The sequence below is a fragment of the Excalfactoria chinensis genome, chromosome 2 (assembly GCF_039878825.1).
Source record: "Excalfactoria chinensis isolate bCotChi1 chromosome 2, bCotChi1.hap2, whole genome shotgun sequence".
Taxonomy (NCBI): Eukaryota; Metazoa; Chordata; class Aves; order Galliformes; family Phasianidae; genus Excalfactoria; species Excalfactoria chinensis.
Window position 1 is genome coordinate 39,378,902 of NC_092826.1, and position 20,833 is coordinate 39,399,734.

General features: G+C 40.1%; 1 protein-coding gene across 1 annotated transcript in view; it reads right to left on the reverse strand.

Moving 5' to 3' along the window:
- The window catches only part of LOC140248908 (chloride channel protein C-like), an 81,178-nt gene that overhangs the window by 12,895 nt on the left and 47,450 nt on the right, over positions 1–20,833 (reverse strand). Inside the window, exons 12-13 of the mRNA XM_072330040.1 lie at positions 20,235–20,401; positions 4,303–4,482 (exon numbers count right to left, since the gene is read on the reverse strand). Of these exons, the coding sequence (XP_072186141.1) occupies positions 4,303–4,482; positions 20,235–20,401 (347 nt within the window). The remainder of the gene's footprint in view (positions 1–4,302; positions 4,483–20,234; positions 20,402–20,833) is intronic.

Consider the following 20,833-nt stretch of genomic DNA (forward strand, 5'->3'; position numbering starts at 1 on the left):
TCTGAAACAGTCTCTGAGAACAAAAGGGCATTTATCATTTACTGGAGTAACCTAAATAAATTAAGAGATAAAGGGCACCTCAGAAACCAGCATCTAGGCAGAGAGCAAATTACCATCCATGGCAGAAGAAGTTGTAGAGGACAAGAGTGACACATGGGCAGGAGAACGAATGCAATCACACAGAGTTTGTGCAGCATGGTGGCAAAAACATCACTGATGACTACAAGATACCGTCACACCCCCCACGTTATTTCCCTACCATGTCCACAGCCTGGGAAAATCAGTGAATTACCTACAGCTTTCCTCCACAAATCCTACATGTCTTCAGTTTTTACGGTAGTGTACATTATAAAATAACCTCTGGCAAAGGAAAATGGAGCAACAAAACACAAGTGATGATTTGTCTGATCTGTTCACAACATAACAGAATCATTTCATTGCCCCACAATGGCTCTACACCATTGTCACATATGGAGGAGTGGAAAAATAGCTCTTTTTTTCCCCCCAGTGTTGGTTTTGTAGAAGTTAGGCAGAAATATCCTGCTGCAGGAGGATGTGCAGCCACAAACCAGAGCAGGACAAGAGAAACAGGGGACCTCCTAAGCAACTCCTCAGTATGTATTGACAGCCTCACACAGTGTCCCAGGCAGAAATGTTGAAGGCAGTCAGGCAGTGCTCCTGTCCTCAGGTCTCTCAAAGAATGAGTTCCACTGTGAGTGGAATTGCCACCATAGCAGGAGAGCATGCAACATAAGCCACGACATGGCACTCAACAGACTCCAGGCTAGCACCTTCTTAACAGCCCAGCTCCCTTTTCCAATCTGTGGGAGCAGATAGGAGAAGCATTTCAGCAGCAGTGAGAAGGAATTGCCTGTTTTATATTGATGTGCAAGAACCATCACTGCTGTGGGAGAAATGAAGGGGGGAGACATTCCCCCACATTGTACACAGTAGGTTGCATTGCACACAGTAGGCCAAGCATCCCTATCAATGCTGTGCATCTAGCTCACCAGCCACGTTCCTCTAACCCAGTTCTGTGAGGGTTTCCCAGGCATGCACACAGCACTGCCTATGGCAAAGTGTCAAAAGAGTTACTCTGAGGAGATCATTGTTTTGGAAACTTGCTCCTCAGATACAGTTTGCTTCCTCTTTAACGATTTTAAAGCCAAAGAGTTTTTGTTAGTAGTTGTTTTGGTTTTTAGTCTCTACTGCTTACTCAGTTGAGGAATATAACAGCTCCAGATTTAGGTTATCCATGTAAAATGTGTTTGGTGATCTCATCTTAATCCCCAGTGGATAACCGTCCAGATCACAAAGTCTTGAAGAAAAGTCTGGCCCCATTATGTGGGGCTTGAAGATTTTTGTTTGTTTGTTTTTTCAAACAAAACTGGAATATCTGGGTGTTTGCTCAATCCGGCACTGAGGTGCAGTTGTAGGCTCACTCAAGTCCCAGCCAACACTTCTTGGCCTCAGTCCTTGCTTTTGTAAGAACTGACACTGACCCTTTGAAAAAAGGGTCAAAATCATTCATATGCATTACAATAACACAACAACACTCTGTCCCTGTACAGTAACTCACGTCACTGCAGTTTCGAGGTGTGGGCAGGTACCAAGTGACGTTTGCATTCAGTGAAATTTTCAGTGTTTCATCCATGCATATTTCATGACAAGAAATGGTAAAGAAATACACAGAAGCGTGAAACACTATGAAAAAGATATCAGGCGTTGTTGCCTTCCTGCAGCCTTAATCGGTAGGTCACTTCTTTTCCTTCTTTAGCTCCTTGCCCCTATTGATTTTTTAAAGTAATACCAATGTTTTTGTGCCAGAAGAAAGAAAAAAAAAAAAACCTTTAAGAATCAATAATAAAGTCCATGGACACTCTCAAGAAAAACATAATGGCAAATGTTATTGGATCTTCCCCCATCTGCATTTTTTAAAACATGCCAAGCAAGCTACATTTTCTCCACTTGAACATTGGTGTATAAGATGGAAAAATAAATCATACTTTTTCTGTCTGTGGCTTTGTCACCTCCACATGGGATTGCAGTGGATCCCATGCAGTAAGAGGATGAACAACACCATTCTCCTTTAAGGAGTTCACAGCGTTTCTCATGTTGATCTTAGCAGTTACGTGCCACAAGAGCTGTAATTTTATGAGTAAGATGGAAAACCAAATCCTAGCTACTTATGGTTATGAATGCACTAATTCCATGACAAATCACATTTTTGGAGGCTTGTTTCAGAGGCTGGCTCCAGAGCATTCCTTTCCTGGAGTTGGTGAGGAACCGTGGCAGAACAGCAAAGCTACCCATGTTCCCTGCTGGGAACAAGGCACCCAGACCTCATCACAGCAGTTCTCGGGCAGCTGGACACATGGTGTGTGAGAAGGGTGCTGACAGAGCATGCCAGATTGCAATGCTTGCTCTCAGACTGCCATTCAGTATGGGTTTCACTGGGACTGACAATAAACATTGGACTGGACAAAAAAAAAAGGCCCTCACATTTGCTGTTACTTTGTCAACTATTTAAAATACTATCTTAGTTTTATTCAAAACAGCCTAACAACAAACAGCTCGTTTATGCTGAGAGCACCACGGAAAAACTTTTTTATTCAGCCCCTCTCTCTGAATGCACTCTGTTAGAATGTAGTTCTGGGGATGAAGCAAGCCACAAGCTTACCAGAATTATCAGGTAGCACCAGTTTGCCTCTAAAAGTGCCTCTTTTTGGCATGTGCTCATGATTATCCTTCTGACCCCTCTTTTTTCTTTGCTTCCAGCAACTTCACTCTTCATTACAAAGCACAACAGCATTTGTGTAAACTCAGCATAGCCTCCAGTAGCCTGAGACTCTCACGACCAGGTAATTTGGTGAATTAATGAGGAAATGATAAGATTATAAATTCAATGTAAAAGAGACTTTGGCTTGGTCTGTTGTTAGTGTATTTTATTGGTAAGTCCAGCTCAGAACAAAACAAGTGTGCTACTAGATGGCATATAATATTTTCAGATTGCTGCAGGCTATCACTCCAGAATTTAAGTTTTAGCACCTTAGCACATTTCTTGTTAGCATTTCTGACAGCATCACCATGACAGAACAGGAATGCATACCACATACACGTGTATGATACTGCAGTTCACGTTACTTCTTCAGGCCACTACAACCCAAACAATCTGCACTGTACGACTTTCTCTATACAAGCCAATATTTCTCTGAGAGGTTCATGCAAAGTTCACAGGTTTCATTAAATATTCACCCACTTTCTATCTTTATGCTCCAAAAGTGCTGCTGACCATGGAGCATATGATGTAGGTTCATGTGATCCAGCTGTCAACAGTTCATCCTTGAAAGCATTTTTCCCCATCCAGATCAATAGAAGAAAATACATATATCTACGTAGTTACCAACTTCTGCCCAATTAAGGCAGTAAACAAGTGGGTGAAAAAAAAAACTCTACAAGGGAACATGTTAGAATACTATGAACATTCAGCACAGAAGACACCGTGTGTTCATATTAAGGTTATTGGAAGTATCATTCATAGGGCTTTGCTATGTGAACTCCTACACAGAAGCAGTTGTGCATGCATCCTCTCCTTTCCTCTAGGATACTCAAGGTAGGAGTTAAGTCACTGCCTCTCCCACTCCTGACCCATCACTCCAAGAACAGTCTTAAGACTCCTTTGTGAAAGAATAGAAGCATTCTTGCATATAACGTCCGGTACCAGCAATACTTCATTTATCAAGATATTTTATATGCCTTCCGAGAGTCCCCAGTGTGAGAAGAATTCCTTTAGTCTAATTCTTGTTTACGCAGCATGAAATTTTTAGTGACTTTGTTGCTTATCTTGTCTGTGATATGATTTACATTAATCCATTTCCTTTAAAAGCATACAATAAGAAAATGGAGAGGAAAAAAAAAGTAAAGAAAAAAGCCTCAACAAAAGGACAAGCCAACTTTGAATTGACATGGGGCATTTCATGAGTCACTAGACTCAAATCCCCTAAAATGACTGTTTCTTTGAAACTTTAATGTTCTGAAGTGCAATTTTCCCTTTTTCTACAATTTGTATAAGATCATTTTATTGATACTTTTCAATAAATCCCTCATGAAATAGATAGCCATGCATCTCAGGCTTTCCTAAGGCCTTCCTTAAAAAAGACACCTGCCGTTTGTGCTAAGGGAAGTAGGAACAAGTTTCTTATTCAGCCCATATGGTGTTCACAAGCAGATGTTTAAGGGAAAAAAAAAGAAAGAAAAATAGCCACAAACATCACATAACATCAATTTGATAGCATTTTTTACCTTTTAATGGTTCCCTGAAACACCTGTGCGTGATCTGGCTTCGACCTCCCAACCACAGGGAATCCACCATGGCTTGTGTTTGCAAGAAGCCACGCCAAGGAGGCAATGTTTTCCTTCAGGTGAAGGACTCTCACGTGAGGCTCCATGACATCCCTGGCAGAGAACAATTCTAGGTTCAGCCTGAAAGGCACAAAGCAGACAGACAAAGGATCATTTAGTAAGTAAACAGGAAATGAAGAGTGCTATACCATGTTAGCACTTGATGAGTTTATGAAGTGTTAGTAAATTGCTTCAAGATGGAAGTGAATCTGCTTTATTTGCAAGTTAAAAATGTAAATACTCAATAAAATCTATTATCAAGCATTGCCTTCCTTTGTGTGAGAGATATGATAAATTCAACCATATGCATGACATGGTCATTCTAGGCAGAATATAAGAGTTACTTATCAATTCGCATGGCTTCTCTAATTAAATATATGCATATATATGTGTGTATCTTTAATCTGAACTGAAATCCTCTGGAATTCTGGTTGATTTCAAATAGTTTAATGTTCAGCACTTTGGAGAAATTCAGCCTTTCATTATTGTTGTAATATTTGTTGTTGCATCAGTAGCACGTAGGAAGACAACCCTTTCAAAGGTTTCTAACATGTTGTATTCATTTTTTTTCCAATATTTTGTAACGCTTTCCAGGTTCTAGGCAAAGTTTCAGGAAATGTGAACGTACATTGATTGAAAAACTTGTATCCCCCTGCTTCTGACATTAGGGTGAGATGAAAAGCAAACACACTTTCTGCAAAATTCAGCCATAATTTCTGCAGAATTACAGTAAGCCAGATTCTGACAACTGAAGTCAGTAAGCTTCTCTAGTTTTAAACTTGCTTCATACTTTCTCTTTTCATAAAATACATTAATTATTCTGGTTATCTGGACACATCATAAGCCAGAATCTCCTGTTCAGACACAGGCTGACACAAACCACAGAGACAACTGGAGCATAAATTTGCCCACATCCTGTTTTACCAATGTACCTTTCATCCCTGTGGTAAGAGCAACTATTTCCATATGTTGTTAATTATTGTTCTTCCCCCTGAGAGACACAGGGTGATTGTTTCAAGGCAGTTACTCTGATGTTTTGTGATGTGACCACCTGTGTAAAAGCAACTGACCTGAGAAGACAGTGCAATTCATACATGGCATCAACATACACAGCTGTTAAATAAGTTTCTTCTTCTAGACTGAGATGGATTTAAATGAATCTTGAAAAAGAACAGTCTTGCATGCACTGAATCACGTCAAACCTATACTATTATATGAAGCAGACTACAGGCAGTGAAGATTTGGATCACCATCTTATTACAGTCCAAGATTCAGAATACCATCTCATGGAAAAATGAACCTCTCTGAACATTTTATTTCTGAGATAAAACAAGTAGTGGTTTATCTTGCAAATCAGTATGCCTGAGTGCAGTATTTAGTACAAGTCGGCCACAGCAACACCAAAAAATCCAAATGATTTTTGGTTTTAATTCTTAATTTCAGAGTACTACCAGTTGATGTGGTACAAGTAATGGAACTAAGTGGGAACCAATGAATCACAGAATCACACAGAATCACAGAATTGTAGGGGTTGGAAGGGACCTCTAGAGATCATCGAGTCCAACCCCCCTGCCAAAGCAGGCTCCCTACACCACGTCGCACAGGTAGGCGTCCAGGCGGGTCTTGAATATCTCCAGAGAAGGAGACTCCACCACCTCCCTGGGCAGCCTGTTCCAGTGCTCCGTCACCCTCACTGTAAAGAAGTTCTTGCGCACATTCGTGCGGAACTTCAGCATAGGAAGTTTCAGCCCATTTCCCCTAGTTCTGTCCCCATGAACTACTGAAAACAGAAGCTGCTCAAGATGAGCTATTGTCAGAAGTCTGTGATTGTGGCTGTTTGTTAGGAAATTATATTTCCATAAATGAGTAACTACTGTTTGTTTTCTTCCTCTTTTCCATCTTTAGAGACCAAATACAAGTCTGTATCTGTTTGTCGTAAACTTCATCTATAAACAACATACACTGTATTGCTATTAAATATACTGTACCTAGCACAGTGGATACAGTGTAAAAAAATGATTAATGAGAACTGTTTCCTGAACTACATGGTGTCCAAATTCTGAATGATTTCTAAATAAGAACAATGTGAATACTGCTACATTACAACACTTTCTAGAGTGTATGAAATTTTTTCCAGTTTCACAACTTTACATTTTTGCTCTATTGCATGGAAAGCAAATGTTCCAAATTACTGCAGAAGTCTATGAAACATCCGTAGGTCTCCTCAAATCAGCCATTTGTATAAAAGCAAGGCTTAACTTTTTACGCAGTTTTGTGATCTTGGTTTTTTCTGGTATTATGAATTGTCTGCGTTGTCTACAGCATTATCATAGGGCAGCTTTTTCAGAGTAAGACAACACACTAAGGTTTGGTACTGATTTAGTGCTCATGGGCAGTGACGTTTCTTTCAATTACTCTTCCATCTATTACTGTAAAGAATAATCTTGCTCTGAGAGGAAGATAAAAGCAAACAGAATAGTTATCTTATGGAATATGGTTATGAAGCCAAAGAGTCACAGATCTCCAGCCTTCCCCACCATGGGAGTCTCCATTTGCTATTCAACCTACTATATGCTCTGAGGTTTCTCTTGTGCAGCTAGAGTTCAAGCTGTTGTTAAATGAGTACTCAACACACTTTTGCCAGGAACAGCCTTTACAATAGCTGGGATCCAAAGCCAGCAGAGGAAGCTTGCAGAAGAGCCAGAAGGAGAACACTAGTAGTAAGGAGGAGGCTGAAAACTATTCCAGGCACCTACAGGAGCAAAGCCCCATCAATATCCATGCTAACTGCCCAAACCATGCTCACAGCCCTTTGAGCAGTAGTGTTTCCTGCAGATAGGTTATATTGCAAAACCTATATATATACCCAAATGATTCCCAAGGACATTTTGCTTAGTTGGTGAATGCCACTGCTGTTGCACACCTCTATTTCTGTAGCAGAGCCCTTGGTTTCAGAATGTAACTTCAAGCAACAACATTTCATTTATCATTTTGAAAATTCCTTTATATGTGGAGTAACAAGAGGTTTGGATTTTATCATGTAGATATTTCTCACGTGTTTAGATTTTCCTCAAGGAGAGACACGATGCTATAGTCACTCTACTAAAATAGATCTAGTGTAAATTTTTCTTTTATAGGACACATGAGAACTTTTTCTCCCAAAACGTAATTCATTACAATACTGTAATATGTTATAGTATTAAGGCTATTTCACTGAGGTTATGATATCCAAGTTTCAGGTTCCTTTTAAGAGCACATCCATGACTGGGGATATAACATGGAACAAAGACAATCTGCTTTACTACATAAATAGGACGGTCATTTGGTAAGAAGCCAATATCCCTGAGTGGTAAACTGTCTTGAAGTGATTCATGGAAATGTAGTTTAGGCCCTGTTGCTATTAAATCCAGTGGAAGTTTTCCCACTGAAATAAATTGTTAAGGATCTAACCATAACAGATCTAATCATAACATGGAGGTTTCCTTAGACAACACGCAATCCAAGGGAACCTTTCCTCATATAGAGTTTACTCTGTATTTTATGCAAGTTTCAAGTGATTAGAAGGACTTAAAGGGTGGTGGGAGGGAAAGAAGCATAATCCTAACTCAAACATACTTCAGGGACCAAGGTGCATGAGAACACAGGCAGTGTTATTCGCTTGGATTTATTCATGTACATGCCCTCATCTTTTTTATCCATCTCTCCATTTCTACACTGAGAGTGTTTACCCACTGACTAGCCACAGGCCATCCTGCTCAGAGCAGCCCAAGATTTTATTTGGGCTTCTTGTAAACCATTGTTTTATTGCCCTGACTGGCCACAGTTATCTTGTATAAATAGTTCTCAGGATCTTGTTTTAGGGTTTGCTTAATGCTTGCGGTAATTTTTGAAATCATTTAGGCAGCGAGAACACCGAACAATCGAGAAGACAAGCTGGTTAGCTAGAAGGTACATTATCAGGTTGGAGATCATTACAGTTACTTACCTTTGATATAAATGCATTACCAAGTATTAGAATGATTCAGCTCCAGTTTCTGCTATCACGCATTTTCTGTGACTATGGCTTTCTTTTTTCAAAATGCACTTCACTTGGCCAGAAAAAAATAAACAGATATTTTTCATGGTTTTCATTTTAGTACAAAACACACCCAATGGTTATGAAGACCTTCTGCTAAATTACGAATAGAGATGATTAGTGTTAGCTTCCTTTTTCTGTACCATCTTTAAAAAAAACCCTATTATGAACAAACTCAAAACATGGCAGAAAGTTGCTTACATTCATTCTCTTTTATTTTTAGGGTTTTGTTTTAAGTAATAAAAAGACATACAAGTAACAGACCCACCAATGTTCTTTTCAACAAGCCATTTGGTTTAAAAAAGAATTAAAAAATCTTACACTAAATTTGCATGTCAATATGGATCTCACTATACAGTAGAATTGTATACATACACACGCAATGCTTACCATATGCAGATGACTGAATTGAGTAGATTTGCAAGTGAGTTAGTGAATTTTGTGAAAAAAAAAACTACTCTTTCAGTATGCTCCAGGATATTCACTGGAATCAATAGGTGGAAACAAAAAGCTCTATGAAACCTAATTACACAGGAAAAGGACATCAAAGAGTTTTTAAATTAGTTTGCTCTATTCATTGCTAACCCCTGAAATAGATACATTTAAACTGCTTTAAAATGAAAATAAATGAAGTAAAGCACAGCATAAAATGATGTGAGTGCATTCATGCTAGCAGTGTGCTTTCATCTAATTAGATCTATTTAAAATCAGTTTTCAGTGGAACTTTGCACAGTAGACAAGGCCTACAACTCCTCGCTGTCTTATTTTAGTTGAAAATGAAACGGAGGGAGGAATTCTTCTGTTAAATCAGGAGCCAAAAGTTTGGCAGAGTTCAGTCTCTGTTCAGTGTATCTACAAATATTTATACTGACTGTAAGATGACAAGCTTCCCAGCATCTCCTGCTCCTGGCTCCCTCCATATCCTTAAATGAGGGGACACTCAGCTATTCAGTCCAATGGCCTTTTGATAGCACAGCACTTACTGTGAAATGTGTTGTTTGGGTTAACTGAACGTCTCTGTCACTTATTTCCCAGAGAGGATTTGAAAGTTATATATGTTTAGCAACTACTGTATGCTAAAGACAAATGGATTTCTCATAATCTGCTGGGAAAACGTCCCTAATGCTTGAAAAAAAAAAAAAAAGAAAAGAAACAGATAAGGAAGTTTTTTTTGTTTCAGAAAAGAAATGGAGGGGGGTATAATGGGGTGTTCATAGGTTTTCTGCTAAGACCTTGCTTCTGTAGTTTTCCCTTATGAAGTTTTTCCCAGCAGCGCTGTCAATATAAAATGTCACCAAGTTAGAAAAGTAGAAGCTCCTACTCATAGAAGAAGTCGTTTATAAGAGAGCATTTAGTTTTTAAGAAAAAGCTCTTTGTTGTGCATAAGCAGATAAAGCTGTGTGTGAGTGCAGCCACTTGCTGGAGCTACCCAAATAGCAACTGAAAAACTAGCACACCGTGTTCTGAGTTGCAGGTAAAAACACAAAAGATATAGTACTTGGCTCAGCTTTCACAGTGCAGGTCCAAAAACAAATTGAGATTGTAATTAGCTGCCTAAATTAATAACAAGCTATGTCAGATGTGGGGCACTGCACCGTGGCTATTGAAGAGCAACATCCAATGGGCATGACCTGTTATCTTTCTTCCTATAGAAAACTTCCTTTTCCAGAAATGTAGGAGATCCAAAATCACCTCATCCATGGGGGATCTGAAGCCTCGAGATCTCAAAGATAGGGGCATGCTGCAGTAACCAGGCTCACAGGGAACTGGGAGCAAATGCCCTTAAACCAAGGACATTTGGCAGCGCTATCAGCAAAGCAAGACTCATACAGGCAATGTGTAGATGTCTCTAAAGAGACTATACATCTGTGAATGGCTGCATAATGAACTACAGGTCACCACTGGTCATCATATATAAATGTTTCTCAACAATTCTGTTAGTACAGCCCCCTCTTTCTCTTGTGTGTAGCCTTCCTGATCTCTACAGCAGGTTTTTCACCAAGTGGAAGAAGCAAACAACCTATAGTCATTTACAAGTGTACATTTTTTTCCAGAATTCATATTCCCTGTTCCCTTGGAAATCTCTCCTCAGTCCTCCTCAAGGTCATGGTGCTGCATTCCAAGCAGCTATGCTGTACAGCAAGTGGCAACTCTGGGATGCTGCATAAACTTCATCAGCAGAAAGCATCAGGCACAGCAACAGACCTAAGAGCCTCCCCCTTTTCGAAGAGACCTGTAAGATGTCTCTCCATCTAGCTACGCAGTATTTTCTCTCCCATGGGTAAACACCTACTAGAGACAAAAGCCAAACTTTTCCTTATGACTGAACGATTGATAAATTCAATACCTGCACACAAAATACATGTGCCATGGGCATCCACATTTTCACGTTATCCCTTGTATCCATAGTCCTTGTATACATACAAATGTGCATAGACGAACATGGAGAGAAAGTCCTAAACAGGAACTGGCTGTCTTGATATCTTATGGGTTAATGCGGGTGGACATGCTACTTATTACTAGTGTATTCAGAATGGGAATGACTCAGTTATCTTTGCATATTCCAAATTATTATCTGAGCCTGTAAGAATCTTTTTTGTAAAAAGAAAATCTTAAGTTTGTACAGACTCCATCTGCCCTGGCATCATATTCAACCAGAGGCAAAGAAGGTAATTTTTCAAAATGACACAAATACAAGCGATTTGCATTCAGGTAAATGTTCTGAACAAACTTCCATAGGGATAAAGTGAGAAAAAACAGTTAATTTGTGTGCTAAAATAAATGTCTCACGATCCTGCCTATAAGTGAACAAACGGGAAAATTGATGATCTCTGGATAGATCGCTGCAAAGCAGCTTCCAAGGGAAATTTGCAAAATGCTAAGTTGGCTCTTACAGTTCAAATGCAATGACATGATGAGTTTCTTGCATACGTATGCCAAAAAAACTAATACAAACTGGAAAGAAGAGAGGAAAGCTCCTGTGAGACCATTTACATAAAAGCTTCATTCAGGGCCTCCACCCTCATGTACTGTACCAGCCACCTTAGCTTTTCCACCCTGCCTGTTCCAAGAAAACACTGACTAGTATGTCAGAAATGTTGGCTTAAAAATGTTTGGGAATGGACAGTGACAGCAATGTATGTTTTAATAACTAGATAGATTATCAGATGACCTTTTGTCAAAATTACGTACAGAGGTTTAGGTCTAACAGACTACAAAATGAGTAAACTAAAGCAATGCAGATGGAAAAATATATGAAAAAAAAAAAGAGATTTCTGATTGCTCAGTACCTCTGAGAATCAGTCACTTTCTAATGAATAAAAGTAGACAGGTTATTAAAAAATAACATTGGTATCTGGAGATACAAATTATACCCTACCCTCAGTCCTGTAAATCTAAGCTTGTAATGATTATAACCAGGATTGTGAGAAAAGGCACTTCTCCTTCCATTTGTATTTGCATTGGGAAAGGCATTCAAACCACCAAATTGCAGCATTCCCTCTTCTAAAATACTAGCCTATTTTTTTACACCACAAGCATATCAGGAACCATAATAAAACACTGTTAGTCACTGGTGGTTTTCTCCAGCATTCAATCCTTCAGTCAGTTCATGTTTAACATTTTATCAGTGATCTGAATGCAGGAGACAAATGCATCCTTAGCAAGTCTGTTGGCAATACTAAACTGGGAGGTGATATTGGAAAGATGAGAGGCCTTGCAGAGGGATCTAGATACACCAGAGCATTGGGCAACCAGCAATGCTTTGTAGCTCAAAAAAAAATAAATGATATTATTTCTAAAAAGGGTACTTCACTTCTCAAACATGTTAAAATTCATTAAAGTCTACTTCAGGGTCTCATCCAAGGCCCTTTGTGTCAACCCTAAGTCAGCCAGAAAGATGGCGATCATCACAATCAGCTTTCTTCCAGGATGAACAAAAGAAGCAGAGAAGCTGAGTGAGTCAGTTTTCAAGATACAAACTAGTGTCTGATTCGTGGTGTAGCTAATGGGAGAAGCACTCCATAGGATCTCTGTTAGAAGAAGCAGTCAGAGCTGGGCAGATGGAAGGAAATGGCCTCGAGTTGCAGCAGGGGATGTTCAGGTTGCATACTAGGGAAACCTTCTCCAAAAGAGTGGTTGGACACTAGAACAGGCTGCCAGGGAAATGGTAGAGCCATCATCTCTGGATGCATTCAAGAAATGTGAAGATCTGATAATTAGTGACATGGTTTAGTGGACAGTTGGACTAGATGATCTTACAGGTCTTTTCCAACCTTAAAGCTTCTATGATTCTATTTTGTGCTGTCTCCTTGTTGTAAATACATAATTCTTTCTGTCATGACAACCACTATGAGAAGTTCCTAATACGTTTTTATGAGGAGGTAGCAACACTCATGAGAACAGAAAAGGTGACATAGACACAAACAGTGAAGAGAATTCATTTCAGCTTAAAGTGAGCTCAGAAGCAGTCTCCAGCACTATACTAAAGGTAATGTCTTTACATGTAACTCAAGAAGACCAAAATACAACTCCTGTATAGATGGACATCTGTATTCCAATAACCAGCAAGGATTCCCGAGAGACTTCAGTGAGCTCCGAGTCAGAACCATCGCTTCTTGAATGAATTCAAAGAGTTGTTCAATGACATCTTCATGAGATTGGCTGCTCTGCCAGCACAGCTGGATTTTCAGTAAGGCTGGCTGGCTTTAAGTGGAAACTATCAGCATCTGCCAGTGGTGGCCAGACACCAACACAGACTCAAGCAATTAGTGGAATACCCATCCAGTGGCTGGGGATGATCTGTGTAAGTGTGCATACTCCACCTGAGTGCAGCCACATCTGAAAGTTGCGGTTGTACCTATACAGGTAGCAGCAGTTTGTCCTCCCAGGTGAGTCATTGCAGAGCCTTCTTCTAGCCAGGTCAGCAGAAGCTGTGTTGTTTCCCACAGCCAAAAGTCACTACATGACTTTTATGTACAGACCTGTAGGAGTAGGAGCAGCTCGCTCACTGCCAGACAACTAGCTCTGCAACACATGTTATTGGTTCCAGATGCTGCTTCAGTGCACTTCCTCCAGTGGAAAGTGTGCAGTAGTAACTTCTTTCAGTTTCACAGGACTCCCCAGAAATGGAAAACACATCAAAAGTCCATGTGGATTTGTCATCCCTCCCTCAACATCAAGCAGTCTGCAGTGCCAACTGCGACATCTGTGGAAAGACTTCTTCACAATCCAAAGGGACCTGTGTCACATTTGCTAATGGTGCTTTGACATATGAGGCCTGCCTCCCACTGGGCCTTACAGCAAGAACCATAACCTCCTATTAAGCTCCTGCCCACTGACACAGCACACCTAATGCTTGCAGCCGGCTTGCCAACCCCATGGTGGTCTCATTCACATTCGAACTTGCTTTTGATAGGTAAAAGAAGTACCTTGAGCCAGAAACCAGAGGAAAAGAACAATTGCTTAAAGATTCGCCGTTTGTGATCTGTCTCTTTGTGCTTCCATACCTTCTCCCAGCACTTCAGTCTTTCAAACAACTTATGTTTGTTTCCCTTAAAAATCTCACAACAGAGTACAATATTCACTGGCAAACTCAAAACATTTTCTCCCTAGCACACAGTGGGTATGATCAGTACACAATCTGAGTAGAACATACCATTTACATACTGAATATTGCAGGAGGGGTGGAAATCCAGCGTAAATTGTTCATGATAAAAAATGAAGGAGAAGCTGAGCCTGCACAATTTGGACATATCAAAAAATATAGTTTCTCAGAGCCTGAAAACATCTTAGTGTAAAACACTTTAGGCTTGTGAAGAGGTAATCATGCAAATACACAGACCCTATGCAAACACTAAATTATTTACAAGTCTCTCCAAGGATTTCAGTCAGGCAACTTGTTGGCTTATCTTCACCATCTTTGTCGTTATTTTCCTGTATTCATGCTTGCATTGTGTATACTGGGTTCTGAGGACTGCAGTGACTACCAACACACTTCAAAGTAGAGGAGGTCATCTGGGAGCTATTAGCCAGCCCACAGCCCTTTGTGTCAAAGGAGGGTGCTGCAGGCCAGGTCACCACAAGCCTTGCTCTCATCCAGCTCCATGCTTATTCCTCATCTGCTCCGTGTTACCTTGACAGCACAGCATTAGCTACAGCTCTCATCTGGACATTTTGGGAAAGGGAATGGCTAAGGGTGGGAAAGGTTTATTTTAGTTTGGAAGAAGAGTTGTATCTGCTGGTATTCATTGTAATATGGGAAGAGTGATTTGTTTTGTTTGTTCAGATTCCACTCTAAAAATAAACAGTAAGGCAATCAAAATCTTGGGCATCTTTGTATAGTTTTAGCAATGTAAATAAAGTCATTTTGATTCATGCAGTACCTTTAGATAGCAGATTCATTACACAGTCAGAATTAGAGGTTGAAAATCATCTTCTAGAGTTCACAAGGCTTTTCATTTAAGGACAAACAATACTTGCAAACACAACAGATTCTGAAAGCCACATGAGGTATGGCAGGCATTTTCTCTGAGAAAACTGGAAAAAAGGATTGTTTTGACCAAAGCAGTACAACAAAATGGGTCAGATCTGGTGACAGAACTGCAAGTTCCGCTTGGTCTCCTGCTTCTGTCCATATAGCCTTCCTTTCTGCCTCATCTGAATATTTGTATTGATACCATTATCCTGTTTGCATGTGACTTTTTCCTAAGAGACGCTATGCAAATTTGGACACTGAGATTGCTTTGTGCTAGATTTGAAATCTGAGGTGAAATTTAATACTAAAAAAATCCAAGAAAACAGTGTCTCTTATCTTTGAAGCTTGAAGCTGATAAGGCCAATTACATCATTTTTGTAGATCACTCACTGTCATTAAGTGTTTTTCCCCAAAATTCTGTACAGGAAGATAATCAGATCTCCTGAAAACAAGCTAAAGAGCATCATTCATCACCACCTGCCAGAGAGCAATCAATTACATCAGTTACATCAGTAATGTAAGTATCCAGGTTAACATACAGCTGCAACTCTGCCCAGCTGATAGTTCACCTCTCATTCACATTAAGACAACCTTTTTCTCTTAGGTTTATGCACACCAAATCCAAATGCACCTTTTTTTAGGAACAGTTCTGGATAATTTGAAGCCAAAAACAGTCTGAAGGCCAGTGCATAGGGAAATAAGCTAATACCAGCTTCTTTCCAGAATATCAGGACTGTGAAGGTAGAAAGGCTGGATGTTCCCACAGAGATCTGTGGGAGCTGGTGCAGAGCAGCAGGGCTCAGTAAGTCATTTCAGCCATCTCACATGAGCACCACTAAGCCCATGCTAAAAGCAAGGCAAGGTAGTTCATCTTCATAAAATACATCGTTTCATCTGACCTTGCCACACGATTTCAGTACAGTTGCTTCCCAGGTAATGGAATCATGCTAAACTCAAAGACCGTAAGAAAAGAATAGGCCAAAAATAACTAAATAAATAAATAAATGAAGGATGGAAACCAGTCCTTTGCCATGTTTGCTATACCTGACAGAGAAGCAACTTAAAGTCCACATATAATTTTAATAAATTTCAGCCACATCTCAACATCTTCCCCCCATCATTTCTCTAGCAGCCAGGGTTCTCCCCAGACAAAGCGTGGCCTTGTTACAGCAGCTCCCTTTTTCCTTTGTGCAGCCAGAACAAGATCCAGCTCCTACCACAAACACTCTACAAAAGACAGACTGGATGCCTTCTGCTGAGAAAACTTTGCCAAGTCCACCCCCTAATGATCCCTTTCAGGATGAAAGTGCCAAGTGTCTGTGGGACACACTGGCTTTTCAAGGAGGTGAGATGGGGTGCACCACATGCGTCCTAGTGAAATGTCTCTGAATGAACACTTGTGTCAGCAAGATGAGTGAGGAAACTTTTAGTATAGCAGTTACAAGTCTAGGCTTAAACCAAAAGTACACCCCCGAAGTCCGGTGATTTTCAAAATCCAAAGCCTCATCTAAAAAGTTTGCTAATTGCCCTGATTTCTGTAACAGGCCAAACCAGGACATTGGATCCCAAATAACCCTCCAACTTGGGTTGGCTCAGACTCTGGATCCAATGTCTGTGGTGTGGGCGAAGGGGAAACCAGTAGGGATAAAGGAAAAAAAATCACCCTCACTCCGTGGATCACTAATACAGGGCCACCTCTGATACACTTTAAAAAAAAAATATATAATGAGACCACTATAATATATATTCCAGCCAAAATTCTTGGCTCACAAAATCAGCTTTATATGGTATGCAATATAGAAACACCCAGGAGACGCTATAAGAACTTTGACAAGGCTAATATTAAGCTAGAACAAAACAGAACTACTGGCACCAGCTCCACTCAGCTCTTAAGTAAACTTGTCCCATTAAAGAGTAGCCTCTAAGATATTTTCTCTCTGAAGTGTATAGTAGCTTATAAAAAGCAGGAAGAGTTGCCAAGACGTAGATGTGTTCAAGTACTCCTTACCCTCATTAAAGAACATTCCCTGGCAGCCAGCAGCTCAGAGCATTCCAGTGAACCAGATTTTATAAGAGGGGTGTTTACGGTGGTGTAAGACGTAAGCTGAAAATCATGGTGCACCGTAGCAGCCGTGTACTAAATACAGCGGGTTTTGGGGCCTTATTGGTCAGGACACGGGATATGACAAGCAGGATGGTCAAGGAAATTCAGATATAAATGAGTATTAAGAAAACAAATGCTAAGGCTTTGTGCTCTGTAGTAAGTAAGACATCGAGATATGCCAGTGCCTGCAGAGGAGTTAGGTAGTGGAAAACCACAGAGGACTTAGGTCTCAGTTCCACTGGTTTCATATGCAACACAGGGATGTTTTCAAAGCAAGCAATTACATAATTTAGCTTCTTAATGTTTCCACTTATTTCCACAAGAGTTAGGAGTTAAATTATTTTGTGGATCTGGCTTTTACTTGCCTCGATCATTTAAAGGCTATTTTCCCTTTTCATTTCAGTGTTCAACAAATCTTCTGCCTAGGGGTACCGTCCACTGGAAGAGGAATCAACTAATATTCTAAAACAGGTCTTTTCATCCTTAACACCTCAGAGGAAAGAGGAGGGAAGAGAAGATCTGCATTTCTCTCTTACAGTATGAGTGCTGACTACTTATAAGTATGTGTTGCTCTTTAGAGTTTCTCATTTTTCCTCCCTGCTACCACCTAGTCACTGTTTTCCTAAAGGCTTTTCAGTTTCACTTGAAGAAGGATCCCCATTTGTGTGGCTCTAAAGCAAGCTGATAGTTATCCAAACCATTCACGCTGCATATAGAAATCCAATTTATCACCCATTGATAAATACATGCTGTCAGTAGCTACACAACCAACCATATTCCTTGTTATATTTGGGGGAATCCAGAAGTGTACAATTTCTCCATTTTGTGATCTCACACAATAGTTAGCATCACTGAACAAAGAGAGTGCTGAGCCTGCTCCATGTGCACCTGTGTCACCTGTGTTTTGCCAGAGCGGGGATAAGATGGTTGCAAATGCTCAGCTAAGCTGCCCCATCCAGAATAAGAGAACAGCCTGTGCAAAATGAAAGTTGTGTACAGATGCATGAAGAGTCCCAGAGTGGAATACTCCCACACAGACATCTGAATACCCCCAGAGTGGAACCTGAAAACAGAAGAGAATCGGATAGTTGGAACAGTCCCCCTTTAATAAAAGACTAGAGAAGCAGATAGGCAAGCTCCCACAGCATCTTGTTTGCTGTTGGACCAGTTAATTTAGCCTGCATGTAAAATGCATGAAAAGGAAAGTCCCAGCCTGGCACCTTCCTGTAGAATTTTGACTCAGGTTTCAGGGATGCTCAGAAGTGAACAAGAAACAGAGATGTGAGAACAAGAACACAGAGGGGTTTTGTGTGTTTTGTTGTTGTTGTTGTTTCTGTCTTGTATGAAACTGTGTTTTTGGTTTTGTTTTTTTTATGGCTAGGTAAAGTAGCAGGAGTTTGCTTTTAGAATGCTTGCAAAGACTACATGTGAGGCATGAGATGTTTAAATTATCACATCACTTTGAGAGGTGGATCGTCAGACCAGAATTGCCTCAAGTCAATGTTCATGATTTTTCGATGTCTAACTATAAAACAGATCAAGGAATTAAACCACATCTTGGAGGTCCAAGGTGGCTGAATGGTGAACCTTCCTTTCTTTAGGGAGATAATAAGGTGCCAAAGAATCAAAGAAATGCACTGGAGACAGCAATGATGCCATAGCTTATTCAACTGAGAAGATTTACAGCAAAAATTGGCAGCCAGTATGGTTCAATACAATTTTACCAAGCTGCAGTACTATATATTTTGCTTTAGACTATTAGTGTATTCTGTGACCAGAAATTTTCTTTAATGTTCCTCAGGAAGGCAGGAAAGGAGTGGGAAGGATATTTGATTATTTTTATATGGATGAATATAAAGATAGCTAGATAGATTTGTCCTTCAAGTGAATAGGACCTTACTCTGAACCAGGAACATAGCTACGATTCTTTCCATGGACCTGTCATCCAACCAAAGCACCACAGGAAACTTTATGACTTCTTCCCCTCTGTTTTATCTGCCATGTTACATATAGAAGTCATCTATTATATCACAGATTGTTTTTATTTCCTCCTATCACATTGCTGGCTTTCTTCACCTCCTGTCAAATACAGCTGGATTGCACCCAGCATTCAATGTGCCTGCTAAAAACATTCAGATTTGGCTATATTTAGAAGAAAGTTATAAAGTGTGGATAGAACAAGTCACCAATATTTTTGTTCTTCTGAAGGGTCATGTGAATACAGTAGAGTCTAATACTGAGAAAAATGACAGCTGAAGTGCCCTACAAATAGCTTTGGCCATGGACATAAACTACCAAAATATTCCTTAAGTAAAACAAGAAGTCTTTTTGTGATCAATAAATATTTTTTCTTCTATTTTCCACCACAATACCTATTCCATTCATAGAGGATATCTTAAAGAATTGGCTTTTCTGCATTCTTTTATAGAATGTAATAGTACAGTTCTTGTTACCTACAGACAAATGTAGTCCTGACATCTACATTTAGGAGAGAAAATGATTCTTATTACTGGTTCAACTACTGGTTGTAAATGCTCACCAGACTGACATTTCGGACACTGGCTCACACACTGGAAAACACACAGGAATGGTTGGGTTACTCTCGTCTGACGTGATATTGATCTGACCAGGTTATTCCTTCAGTCCTCAGTTAGCGGAAGCGGTTCCACAAGACAATTCCTCTGTCTTAAATTGCTGTCCTCAGATGGCAGAACTTTCTGCCTGAAGATGTGCCAAATATACAGGAAGCCTTGTCCAGTCATCCAGACGTTAGATAAGACAAAATTTACCATAAAGGACACTACAAACTGTTGTAGTTCCTCTGCTCAGAGGATTTTGCTCACAAACAGTCACAGCTGTCTGTGAAAACCTCAACTAAATTCCCCACTGGACCAATCACACTAATAAATGGCATCTAACTAGATGGTTCATGCATTATAGAGCACTAAGTGCTCTCAGGACTCTGGTGAAAGTGGTAATTCAGATCCTACCAAAAACTCTAAGAAAGAAGAACTCTCTACTGTTCTGTTCACACAGCACAGCACTCCATGAGGTCCTTTTTCAGGATCAGAAGAACCTCCTTTTGTTCCATTGTCCCTCCAAGCTCCACCACTTGTAGGACCCATGTTGTTTCACAACAGAACACAACAGAGAAAACTGAGCAATAAAAGAGACCTCACCATTCTCTCCTGTGATGAGCAAGAGGTTCCACATCCAAGTAAGGAATGCATTTCAGCCTCAGGAGGGAGCTATACAGGGATGCATTAAAAAAGTCACCAACCATCTTAGCCACCATGACAGCCAGCATTATCAGTAGCAAGGACTGGACATCATTTGTGATCTCTACCTAAGGAGAAAAAATAAAAATAACATTTTTTTTTTTTTTCATACAACTGGAGAATGCAATTGCAGAGGATTCTGCAATGGTTGCAGAGGACTACCTACTTTTTTCACAGGGGAGCAGTAAGAAATTCAGATACCCTGCAGCTGCTAGGAGTGGAAGGGCACTTTCCCTCCTTCCCAGGGATGGGAGATCTGTCAACACTTCCATCAAAAGGCCTTGGCTGATACAGTGACATCTCCCCCTCCCGTTCCCACCATCTTGAAGCACTGTGCTCACATTAAAACTCATGCCTGAGTTCCATATTTCTGGTGGCGTGTGATAATTTTGCAGTTATCAGAGATGAGTAAGTAGAGATGGAGTAGTTAGATTGTTTTAAATAGTTTGGCAGTGTGACAAATATTAAAAAAATGCAAACAAATACAAATATTTTTCTTT